Source organism: Narcine bancroftii, chromosome 1 (genome assembly GCF_036971445.1).
Source record: "Narcine bancroftii isolate sNarBan1 chromosome 1, sNarBan1.hap1, whole genome shotgun sequence".
Taxonomy (NCBI): domain Eukaryota; kingdom Metazoa; phylum Chordata; class Chondrichthyes; order Torpediniformes; family Narcinidae; genus Narcine; species Narcine bancroftii.
In genome coordinates, this window is record NC_091469.1 from 431,119,100 (window position 1) to 431,131,976 (window position 12,877).

At 39.6% G+C, this 12,877-nt stretch overlaps 1 protein-coding gene across 1 annotated transcript in view; it reads left to right on the forward strand.

The window, feature by feature from the left end:
* Nucleotides 1-8,232: 8,232 nt before the first annotated feature.
* The window catches only part of slc6a3 (solute carrier family 6 member 3), a 43,399-nt gene continuing 38,754 nt past the window's right edge, over nt 8,233-12,877 (forward strand). The window contains exons 1-3 of the mRNA XM_069916584.1: nt 8,233-8,527; nt 8,972-9,103; nt 10,326-10,557. Coding sequence (XP_069772685.1) covers nt 8,233-8,527; nt 8,972-9,103; nt 10,326-10,557 — 659 coding nt within the window. The remainder of the gene's footprint in view (nt 8,528-8,971; nt 9,104-10,325; nt 10,558-12,877) is intronic.

Consider the following 12,877-nt stretch of genomic DNA (forward strand, 5'->3'; position numbering starts at 1 on the left):
CCTATCCTTAAGAACCCATTCCAATGGCTTCCCTACCATAATTCCCAGGATTTGCCCTATTACATTTTTTAAACAAGGAGACCAAATTTTTCATTTTTAAAAATATTTTATTTAAATTTCCATACATGTATTAATATCCAAATACAAAAATGTAACATATTCCAAATTAATTACACATGTTATATATTATACCCCCCTTTAATCCCTCTCCCAATAATAATTCCCAAAGAATAGAAAACAACAGAAGTATAAGAAAAGAAAAAAAAGTAAAAGAATGTAATAAAAGTAACAAGAAAACAAACCTGGTTATCAAAATATCACCACCATTTGGCCTTCTCAATATAATTCATTTACTTATCCCAAGGAGTTAGTGAGGTTTCATGAGGTTCACAGAAAACTGTATAAATTAATACCTACAATATGTAAGTATAGGGACCAAATTTTCAAAAAGGTATCATATTTATTCCTTAAATTATATGCAATCTCAAGAGGTATACATCTACGTACTTTTGCATGCCATCTTTCCATTTCCTAAATGGGAATCTGATTTCCATGTCACTGCTATACATTTTCTTGCAGCTAATGTAATTTTCACAAATTTTTTTAGGAAAAAAAAATCAATTTCAATTTCAGTCTTATCACCAAAATATTACCCATTTAAAAAAACATTGGATTTTGTGAAAATTTAATTGCCTTAACTTGTTTTCGAAATTTTCCTAATTCTATCCGAAATGGCCTCAATTTTGAACATGACCAGGGAGAATGCAAAAGTAGTACCTAAAACATTTATCTGATAGATCTGATTTTAATCTATTTATTTTTTGTGGAGTAAGGTACAACTGATGTAAAAAGAATTATACTGAACCAATCTATATCCAACATCTATTATCGTTGTCATGCTACCGTAACATAATTCCTGCCAATTTTTCTCCACGATGCTTATATTTAGAGATGTTTCCCATCTCTATCTCGATCTATGGATTCCCTGCTTCGAAGTTCTCTTTTGCAAAAATATATACATAATAGAAATAAATTTCTTAATGGATCTATTGCAAATCAAAGTTTTTTTAATTTCACTTCTTTCAGGGAGTAACATTGTTGGACCTAATTAATCTCATAAATATGCTTTTATATGATCATTGTATTTTGTTTTTTTTCTAGACTTTATTTAAAATTTTATAACATGAATACAATAAAGAATTACATTTAAAGAAAAATAGAAAAAAAAAATTAAAAAGGTATGATTACAAGATCATTGTATTTTGTATTCCATATTTATTTTTTTAATTGGTCAAATTACATTAAATTTCCTCCTTCACATGTTTGCCATTCTCAAATCCTCTGGTACTTCCCCTCTGGCCAGTGAGAACTCAAAGATCATAGCCAATGCCCCAGTTATCTCTTCCCTCCATTCCCACAGCAACCTGGGATATATTACATCTGGTTCTAGGGACATCGTTCTTAATGTTTTTAATCTTCCCTAATCTCAACATCATCCAGAACACAAGTCTGTTCTATTCTGACCTCACCATAATCAAGGTCCTTTTCTCTGGTGAATACTGAAGCAAAGTATTCATTTTGTTTTTATATTAACCTTGGACTTCTTAACCAATGGGCAATGGGCCTTAATTGGCCCAGGACCATAGTTTGGTCACACCTGCTATTTGTATTCTTGTCTTCTGAAACAATTAACAATGAATTCTAAAGGTAATATAGAATTCATTTTAAATTAAAGCTAATTTTGGGACAATGCTTAATGTCCATATTTCTTAGCCCAGTGGCATTTTCTGTTGAAATAAAAGATCTGGTTGTATTTGGACTATCTTAAGTTGTGTAGTTGGGGGTGAGATTTAAAATAATTGTTTTGCCTTAATTTTTTAATGTAGGTTCAAAGACCACGAGTATAATTAATCTATCCTATTGCTTAAGCCTACCACACTATTCAATAAGTTCATGGTTATACTCACTTTAATACATAGTCCGAGAAATCAGACTGCTCAAACTACAGGGGAATCACGTTGCTCTCCATTGCAGGCAAAATCTTCGCTAGGATTCTACTAAATAGAATAATACCTAGTGTCGCTGAGAATATTCTCCCAGAATCACAGTGCGGCTTTCGCGCAAACAGAGGAACCACTGACATGGTCTTTGCCCTCAGACAGCTCCAAGAAAAGTGCAGAGAACAAAACAAAGGACTCTACATCACCTTTGTTGACCTCACCAAAGCCTTCGACACCGTGAGCAGGAAAGGGCTTTGGCAAATACTAGAGCGCATCGGATGTCCCCCAAAGTTCCTCAACATGATTATCCAACTGCACGAAAACCAACAAGGTCGGGTCAGATACAGCAATGAGCTCTCTGAACCCTTCTCCATTAACAATGGCGTGAAGCAAGGCTGTGTTCTCGCACCAACCCTCTTTTCAATCTTCTTCAGCATGATGCTGAACCAAGCCATGAAAGACCCCAACAATGAAGACGCTGTTTACATCCGGTACCGCACGGATGGCAGTCTCTTCAATCTGAGGCGCCTGCAAGCTCACACCAAGACACAAGAGAAACTTGTCCGTGAACTACTCTTTGCAGATGATGCCGCTTTAGTTGCCCATTCAGAGCCAGCTCTTCAGCGCTTGACGTCCTGCTTTGCGGAAACTGCCAAAATGTTTGGCCTGGAAGTCAGCCTGAAGAAAACTGAGGTCCTCCATCAGCCAGCTCCCCACCATGACTACCAGCCCCCCCACATCTCCATCGGGCACACAAAACTCAAAACGGTCAACCAGTTTACCTATCTCGGCTGCACCATTTCATCAGATGCAAGGATCGACAATGAGATAGACAACAGACTCGCCAAGGCAAATAGCGCCTTTGGAAGACTACACAAAAGAGTCTGGAAAAACAACCAACTGAAAAACCTCACAAAGATAAGCGTATACAGAGCCGTTGTCATACCCACACTCCTGTTCGGCTCCGAATCATGGGTCCTCTACCGGCACCACCAGCGTTGTCTCCGCTCCATCCTCAACATCCATTGGAGCGCTCACACCCCTAACGTCGAGGTACTCGAGATGGCAGAGGTCGACAGCATCGAGTCCACGCTGCTGAAGATCCAGCTGCGCTGGATGGGTCACGTCTCCAGAATGGAGGACCATCGCCTTCCCAAGATCGTATTATATGGCGAGCTCTCCACTGGCCACCGTGACAGAGGTGCACCAAAGAAAAGGTACAAGGACTGCCTAAAGAAATCTCTTGGTGCCTGCCACATTGACCACCGCCAGTGGGCTGATAACGCCTCAAACCGTGCATCTTGGCGCCTCACAGTTTGGCGGGCAGCAGCCTCCTTTGAAGAAGACCGCAGAGCCCACCTCACTGACAAAAGGCAAAGGAGGAAAAACCAAACACCCAACCCCAACCAACCAATTTTCCCTTGCAACCGCTGCAATCGTGTCTGCCTGTCCCGCATCGGACTGGTCAGCCACAAACGAGCCTGCAGCTGACGTGGACTTTTTACCCCCTCCATAAATCTTCGTCCGCGAAGCCAAGCCAAAGAAAGACATAGTCCCCATATTACTTGATACCATTTCAGCCCCAAATTCTGTGGATCTGTTTTATTTATGCTTAGCATAAAAGGAAGTCTCGGATTCAAAGTGCATTGAATACTGAATAATCTCTGTTGTAGCTCAAAGCTAGGGAATGTTAAGGCTTTAATTCCTCAAGTCTACTCAGTAGGTGATCAACGAAATAAATAAATCACCTCTTGTTTCCTTCTAAAAGAACAAAACACATACTGAGAATTGATCGAGTAAAATACAAAATTACTGGAAATGCCAGCATTGGACAGCACACGTGAAGATGGAAAAATGGGACAAAAAGGCAGCAGAGGTTGATGAATTTCTTTTGATAGTTGCTAATGTATAAAATATTGCAGTCACTTTGTGAACAAAAGGCTCTACCTATCAATGATGATAATTACTTTTATGATGTTGAGAGATAAATATTAGCCAGATGATCTATCAACATTTTGCAATCTACATAAGAAAGCTCATTGTATTTTACATCTGCCCTGTTTGATCAAACCAGTGTTCTATTTGAATGTATGCCTCCTGAATCTTGAACATTAATTACACATGTTCCAATTGGCAAAAGTTGTTTTAAATTTGTTTATGTTGAGCATGATCTCATATCTTTTGAATTTGTTACACTCACTTGTTGCTGTTAATACATTAATTGGTACTGATATTATTGGCATTAATTGATATTAATAGACTATTCCTTCCTCTGCTTGGGAAGGAAAATGCAATCTATACTCATCCTTTGTTTTTCTTTGGACTACTAAAACAGATTCTCAGTGAGCACCATTGAAAGTATGACCTTGAATAACAATTTTGTTTCTGTGCTGCTCAATAATTCCTCAATTAATTCTAACAATGCCAACAAAGTGTCTTAAAATGTTGCTAATGTAATCTGCTTTCAAATATGGTATCTGGAAATGGTAATTGTACCTCACCTACATAGACCCCTCTCGTACATAACATTTGTTAACAAATTCAAGTGTTTCAACCAATTGGGATTTGAATGGAGAACATTTGATCTTTGTTTGAGTAACCCTATTAATGTTGTGCAGGTCTAGATGCTATGGAGAGCTAATATTATTCATGTGGGGTCATGTTACTGCAAGACTCGAGCACTAAACTTGGCCACATTTACACATGCTGAAACATAGCTTGCTGGAATGAACAGCTTCATGGTGGTACAAATAAGATGGTTCCCTACTCTCCTTTCTCCATCACCCCTTACCTACCATAGCTGTTGACCAGGATGAATATAAACACCATCCCTTCTTTCACTGGAACAGTTCATTCAATCTGCCACCCTGTGACATCTTTAACCTTCATTTAGGCATGGACCTTAGGAGGTTCCAATGATAAGTAGGTTATCTAAAGTTAATTGAAGCACTTTGTACTAAAAGTCCTGACTTAGTGGGTAAAAATGTTTGAATGTGCAAGGCCCACTAATCATCTTTGCATTAACTGCAGTCCTGTTAGAGTTTGCATCCTTTTGGCATCATCCAGCTGTATTGGAATAGATTTAAGTGGACTCCACATTTGTATTAATTACATGTAAAATAAATAGAAAATTTGAGAATGACTATTGTACTTCTCATTGAAGTTTACATTCCATACCAGTTCCAATTCACTCTGTGTGCCATTGTTGGATGTACAAGTTCCTTGGACTTCATATAATTAGTGACCTATCTGGACACTCAACATCTCAGTTTTTAGGGTTACCAACCATCATTATGTCAACCTTCTATAAGTAGGTCTATGGAGAGCGTCCAGACTGACTGCATCACAGTGAAAATGATCAGAGGTCAATCCTGAGGATTAAGAGTGGCGGAGAGGATCAGTGGAGTTTCTCTCTCTTTCACCACCCCCACAAATTGACGTGATCTACGGGGATCATTGTGTAGAGGAGGTGCAAAATTATTGAGGACACCTTCCACCCTGTACATAGCATATTTCAGCTGGGGGGGGGGGGGGGGGGGTTGGAAGGAGAGAAGAGAGGAGATGCAGCCTTATCAAAGCACCATCAGCCAGAAGCAATAAGAATGTTGGAAGACCAAAGGAATTGCTCACACAAACCATCTGAGGCTCTGATTTGTACAAAGCTATACTTGTATGTTTATTTTTATAGGTAAAATACTTGTCCTGCAAATGTATTATTTGTCTGTATGTGTGTTATGTCTGGTTATGTGTCTGCATGTTTTGTACCGGAGAACGCTGTAAACTTGACTAATTAAAAAAATTCAAATAAGTAAAATGGCTGTTAATGGTTGGACTTATTTTAAAGAACGGTAGTGCTGAGTTGACTCGTGTATGCTTTAATTCTCTTTGGACGTTATGGGCGAGCTAAGCTTTCGCTATTTATCTGAGTCGGCAACATATGTTATCAATTTACAAAAGAAGCCACGGTTTAATTGTGACAATATTAAGTATATTCTTTGAAAAGAGATTAGATTCTTGCTGGAATGGTTCCAAACATGAGGAAAATACAAGGACATCACGAGGTTTGTATTCGCGCGAGTATTTTGGATAAATGTAGTGTCAAGATATAAAGGAGTGAGACAAATTGTAAATGATGTAGGATTCTCGGGTAGTCATGAGGAATTCAAAAGAAGTGTGGGTCACAAAATAAATATTAAAATCCAACCAAATATGCCTGATAACATGGGGTTTAATTTAAATTCCAAATTAAAAATTGTTTGGATTTTAAATCGTTTAATTCATCCAAATCACCCCGGTTGTTCTTCTACCTGCAATTTTAAAAGATTTATAAAGCCACAATACTTTAGCTGATTAAGTGTCAACGAAAATTCTCTGAACACGGTTTGGATCATCTGATATTTTAAACTTCATTTCTTCGTTCGTGATTACCGGGTAATCAAACGTAACACCGGATTCCACCCGTAAACTAATCTTGTCAAAGTTTAAAAAATGTAATGGGTACGAAATTCGATGCACTGTCCCCGTCTTGAATCCACTATTCGATGTAGATTAATCAATAGATTAATTTTACCTGATATCCACATTCACTTCAAATTGTATTTGCATAATGACAAGAATTTCGTTAAATAGATAGGAATGAAACATGGATAGAAATGAAAAAGTATCTAAATGCATTTTCTATAATCTGTATAAAACATTCGGTGAATGCATGGGATTCTTTTGAGTACACAGTACATCATTCTCATAACTGAAGGGCAACGCTTTAAACATCCACACGTTCGTCCTTTTTCTTTCTATTTGAGGTGTTGATTTCCACTGCTTTGTTTCTCTAGAAATAATTATGCAATTGCACGTTGTTCAATACTTGAAGATAAACCATTTACGCTATCCTTAGTCACAGCAAACCCGAAGGCAATATGCACCTAATGCCCGCCACCTTCATTTCATTCCCAGCTGACGGGTCATCAGAAGTACGAAGGTGCATCGTCCCCATCAGAAGGGAATGATTCTGTATTAAACGCTGTCCTCGCAGGAAGATTGGGCGGTTCCAATTTCTGATTCCAGCGTCCTACATTGGTTACAGCTGCTTTCCCAGGTTTTCTTCTAATAACTGTTTTATTGGAGGTCCATCCCTTCGCGATTAGCATTTCGCGAGATGCAGCTGTCACTCTGCAACCGCGTAACCTGCGTCTCACAAGTGCAACCCTGTTTCTCTCGTACCAAAGCCAAACGGGTTGAAAGCTACCTCTTTCTATTGCTGCTTTCAGTCATCGAGCAGCGAGCTTGTGCCAGAATCCAACTGTCTCCATCTAGCTGGCAATAGGGCCACTTCTTCCAACTGGTTCGCTGTGTACGCACAGGCAACAATGAAATTACATTAACGACATTCACCTTGCAGGTAACATTGATTCTATTTCCCATCCTCTTCGGTTTTTTTAAATTGATATTTTGCTTTGTGAACCAATCCTAGAGGAATCGTAGAATTGGTGTACTGGAGTTGCGAAGAAAACTAATTTGACTATTTTGCATCAGCCTCTCAAAAAATGGGATGGATAAACAAGAACAGGATTTTTCTAATTATGCTTTACAGGCGGTCGTGTTCGTTAAACCGTTTACTCCATATTTGCTATTGGAAAGAAGCCCGATCTCCTCACTTTGAGGTATCTGTAACAATTGCATTTCCAGATATATATTTTAAAGTAGATTTGTTTGGTAGTTGTCGATCGTTTAAGAACATCTTAAGTATATCTTCGTATTGTCAATCAGACTAAAAAATGCGTGCTCGATTTCTCAGGATTGTGTTTCTTTGCAATGATTGCGTTCGGTTATTTAAACTATTGCGAGTATTTGGGGCTGTTTTTCGGTTACGCTGCTAACTGAGTAATAACGAACCAGGGTCACAAATATTCACTGCATTTCGTGGTATCAAAAGTACTAGAATGTAAGCATTATGCAGTATGGTACTAGAGAATTGTTAGAAATCATAAACCAGTATTCTACATCCTTAAACTGCAACTTATCGAAAGTTACACGGCAATCTGATCGGTCAAACGACTAATGTTTCAGGTGCCCTTTCAGAAAAGAATCTCTCTGTTGATTTTTGCATGGTGGTGGTCTATTTTCGTTACACATTCCCGTTTCCTCAGTTGGATCGGTGCCCTGCTACTATTGCCATTGAAAAGCCATTGGACAAGTCGGAAAGAGTTCAAGCATCTGAAGAGCCTGGGCTTCCATGATCAAAGGCAGATTCCTTGGCCCGATGTCCTCAGTTGTGGCCCCAGCTCAAGAATTCAACAGGATGGAGACCAAGAAGGTGGAGCTGATCTTAGTGAAAGAACAGAATGGCATGCAGTTTCTCAATTCGACGCTGGTCCGCTCTCCCCAGTCGCCCGCGGAAGGAGAGACCGAGAGCCAGGTTAGAGAGACCTGGGCCAAGAAGATCGATTTCCTCCTCTCAGTTATCGGCTTTGCGGTGGACTTGGCCAATGTCTGGAGATTTCCTTATCTCTGTTATCGCAACGGCGGAGGTAAGAAACGCTACTTTCGTCCGCTCACTGGCAAAGAAAATATACACCGTCTTTAAAATCTGTACTAAGAGCGACTTGGATAGGAATGGAGAGCGCAGAGGAACAGGATATTAAACGGAATACGGTGGCAGTAATGGCTTGACTTTTTAACCCAGAGACTGGGCAATAAGTCGATGATTCTCCACCTTGGCATGTTCCCATCACTATTTGGCCATTTAACCGAAAAAAAATGTTTTCAGAATTGAATGTTTTATTGCTATTAATTATCCGCGAAGTGTTTAAAACTTAAAATAGCGAACAACAGATTGCAAGTCGTTGAAGTCCACCTATTTATTCAGAGCGAAACGTAGTCTGGGTGGGCGGCCGACGAGTCGAATGTGTCCGCACAGCTTGCCTCTCCCCTTTCATGGTGCTTCGCGCTAAAGAGATTCTGTTTACGTCTAGGAGCCTTTCTCGTTCCTTACTTGTTCTTCATGTTCATCGCTGGAATGCCCCTTTTTTATATGGAATTGGCACTGGGACAGTTTAATCGCCAAGGCGCTGCAGGGGTTTGGAAGATCTGTCCCATATTTAAAGGTAACCCGAGCTTTTCCATTTTCCAGCAAACTCTGATTTTAATTCCCGGTCACTTCTTATTGTTTTCGGTGAAAACGGATTGTTTCTTTATTATTCAGAACCACAGCTTCTGGTAATCGCGCCCTTCTCAATGTTGTTTGGAAGGACAAGCCAGAAGGCTGAGTAGATGCTTAATGGTAGATTATTTATGAGTGTGGATGAATCGAGGGACCTTGGGTCCAAAAACCATGGTCCCCACACAGGCTGAAAGGAGAATCAAGAAGGCCTATGCGATGCTTGGCTTAATTAATAGGGGATTAAGTTCAAGAGCAGTGTGGTCATGTTGCATCTCTACAAATCTCTTGTGAGATCACACTTAGAGTATTGTGTTCAGTTCTGGTAACCTCATTAGAAGAAGGATGTGGAAGCTATGGAGAGGGTGAAGAGGAGATTTACCAGGATGGTACCCGGATTGGAAAATAAGTCTTGTGAGACGAAGTTAGCAGAGATGGTAAATCTCCTCTGCACCTTGGAGTGTAGAGGGTTGGAAGGAGACTTAATAGAGGTCTACAAGATTATGAGAGGCATAGATAGGGTGGACAGCCAGCACCTGTTTCCTAAGGCAGGAATAACAAACACCAGAGGACATATGTACAAACTGAAGGTAGGAAAGTTTAGGGGAGACATCAAAGGTAAGCTTTTTTGTACAGAGTTGTGGGTGCCTTGCCAGGGATGATGGTGGGTTACGGGATAGGGAGGGATTAGTACTTTTTTTGTCAGGAATATAGGGGTCAGCACAATGTCGAGGCCTGAAAGGGCTGTGCTGTAGTGTCCTATGTAACTGCTTTTTTTGTCTAGTGGTTGTACTGAGAGTGCAACTAGCAGTCAACAGAGCTCAAATGGGGGTTAAAAAAAAACACTTCAAAATTGGAGCTATAAAGAGGTATGTGCTCTGGGTATCCTACAGAGATTTTAAGACAATCATCTCTTTTTGAGAATTAAATGCTTCTGTAAAGTACTTGAATGAAGGTTCTTGCAATTGGGAACACCTTAAACATCCTTAGTTTTTTTACACCTTGGCGATTATCAATATTTTCTCCATTGTTATCCAGATTGGTGGCACTTTACTCCTCATTGAAATAAGAAGATTATGATTTTAAAAGTTGCTTTTGTTACTTTTAAAATAGCAATCATGGAAATTACACCAGATTTTGATTCCCTGTTACCTGCTCCATTGTTTTAGGTGTTGGCTTCACAGTTATCTTGATTGCACTGTATGTTGGTTTCTATTACAATGTAATCATCGCCTGGGCACTCTATTACCTTTTTTCATCCTTCACAATGGAACTACCTTGGATCCACTGCAACAACAAATGGAACAGCCCCAATTGTTCCGATGTCACTAACTTTACCCAGCAGAACTCATCCACCAAGTATTATGAGTACAAAAACAATCCTGCAGCTGAATATTATGAGTAAGTAATTATTTATCATAATTACTCGTTATCTGATGTAGATATTGGCCTAGTATTCTTACCATACTGTAACCCTCATTCTCATAGTAGTGGGAATATGTATCATTAAAAATGTCACCATTCAGAAATGTTATCGGGAATGTAATTCTCAAACTGACAGTAACTGAAAGTTGTATTGATCTTTCTGACATGTACATTAAAAGTATGAAAGTTTGAGATGTTTTTTGCCCTCTCATGTTTTTCTTTACCTTTGCTTTTCATTTTCTCTCTCAACATTTAATATTTTCATGATTGTATTGTTCCACTATCCTCCTCATCTGACCATTTTAAATATATCCTTTGATGCAGGGTAAAGATGAGCAGGTTTACACTATTCTCATTGGAATTGAGAAGAACCAACGTTGATATTAATATATAGTATAGTATTCTGAGGAGGATACTGAGTTCTATAGTTTCTGGGATGAGGAATTCTGAAGTTTCTGAGTCTGGAATTTTCTAACACAGAGAGCTGTGGAAATTGAATTATGGTATCTATTCAAATCAGTGATGACCAGACAATCAAATAAAAGGTCAGCAGGGGATGTAAGGAGAGAGCAAAAAGTGGTGTTGAAGCTGAGATGGGATCAGCCATGATCGGATTGAATGGTGAAACAGGTTGATTGACCTACTGTGGTTTCCACTTCCCATGGAGTGAAACATGATTGTAGTAAAGCACACACTCGACATTACATACAACCCTGAGATTCTTTTTTTCCTGTGGGCAATGCAGAATTACCAATTATTGGGAGTGCAAAAAAAATGTACACGATGTGCACGTGAACAAATAACTGTAAATAGATAACAAATGTAAACAAACTGTGCAATACTGAGATACTTTAAAAGAGATGATAAACTGCACGACTGACAGTCCTTAAATGAGTCCCTGATTGTTGTTGAGGAGTCTGATGGTGGAAGGGTAGTGCCTCTTCTTGTACCTTGTGGTGAGAGTCTTGTGGCACCTATTCCTCTCTCCTGATGGCAGCAGCAAGAACAGAGCGTGTGCAAGCTGACGTGGATCCTTGACGATTACTGTTGCTCTCTGACGGCAGTGCTCCCTGTAGATGTTCTCGGCATTGGGGAGGGGTTTGTCTATGATGTCCTGAGGTGTGTCAACTAACTTTTGGAGGGGTTTACACTCAGGGGTATTGGTGTTCCTATACCAGACCCTTGATGCAGCCAGTCACCACATTTTCCATCACAGAAATTTGCCAGGGTTTCTCTTGTCATACAGTTGTAGGCGCAAAGTGAGTAGAGCAGGGGACTAAGAACACAGCCCTGTGATGTTCTAGTATTGATGGAGATTGTGAAGGAGATATTCTTAGTAATCCTCTTTGAGAAGGTATATAACCAACATTTTGGCCTGAGCCCTTCTTCAAGGTATGGTCGAAAAGCAGGTAGGTGCCTGAATAAAAAGACTGGGGTAGAAAGGGCAGGGGGAGGGGTATAGACAGCAGACAAAAGGTGATAATGGGACATGAATAAGAGGACAAGAGAGGAAAGGTGAGAATTGATCAAGCGAGTTAGCTCAGCGAATGTAGTGCTGAAGGAAAAGAGACAGAGGGAAGGAGAGAGCTACAGGAAAGGAAAAATAGGGATCAGGAAAGGGAGGGATGTGGGGAGTTGGGGGATGGGCTAATGCCATCTGGTTGATGTTAATGCCATCTGGTTGAAAGGTGCCCAGATGAAATATGGACTGCTGTTTCTCTGATTTTCCAGTCCTTAGGCATCATTTGTAAATTTGTGGGTGTTCAGAAAACTATATTCAAGGCTTCCATAATTTCTTCCCTCCACAATCAAGGATGCACCTAGACTATGTGATGTATTCATTCTAAGTGTAGCTAGCTTTTCAAGTACTATCACTCAACCTTTACTCATCCAAAACCTCAAGATCATCTTTCTTTGCTGATACTATTTTCAAAATTGTCTCCTTTGTTGGAGAATGACATAAAGTAATTAGTACCTCAGCCATCCCCCTTGCCTTTCACTAGTAGATTTCCTTGTTTGTTGTGAATATCCCCATTACTCCTTTAACAACACTGCTCACATTCACTCCATTAGAATATTTTTGGATTCCCTTTCACATTTACTGCCAATTTAAAAAAAAAATGTTTCCTAGCCTGCCCTAATTACTTTCTCCTTTTAAACATTCTATTGTTAGCCAGGTCTCTCTTGAGCTAATTTGTTTTTACTCTACATTTATGGTCAACCTGTGAGTTCTGGCCTTAATTTCCCTACCCGTCTCCCTCTTCCATCCAGATTTTGGTTGAAATATTTCCAACAA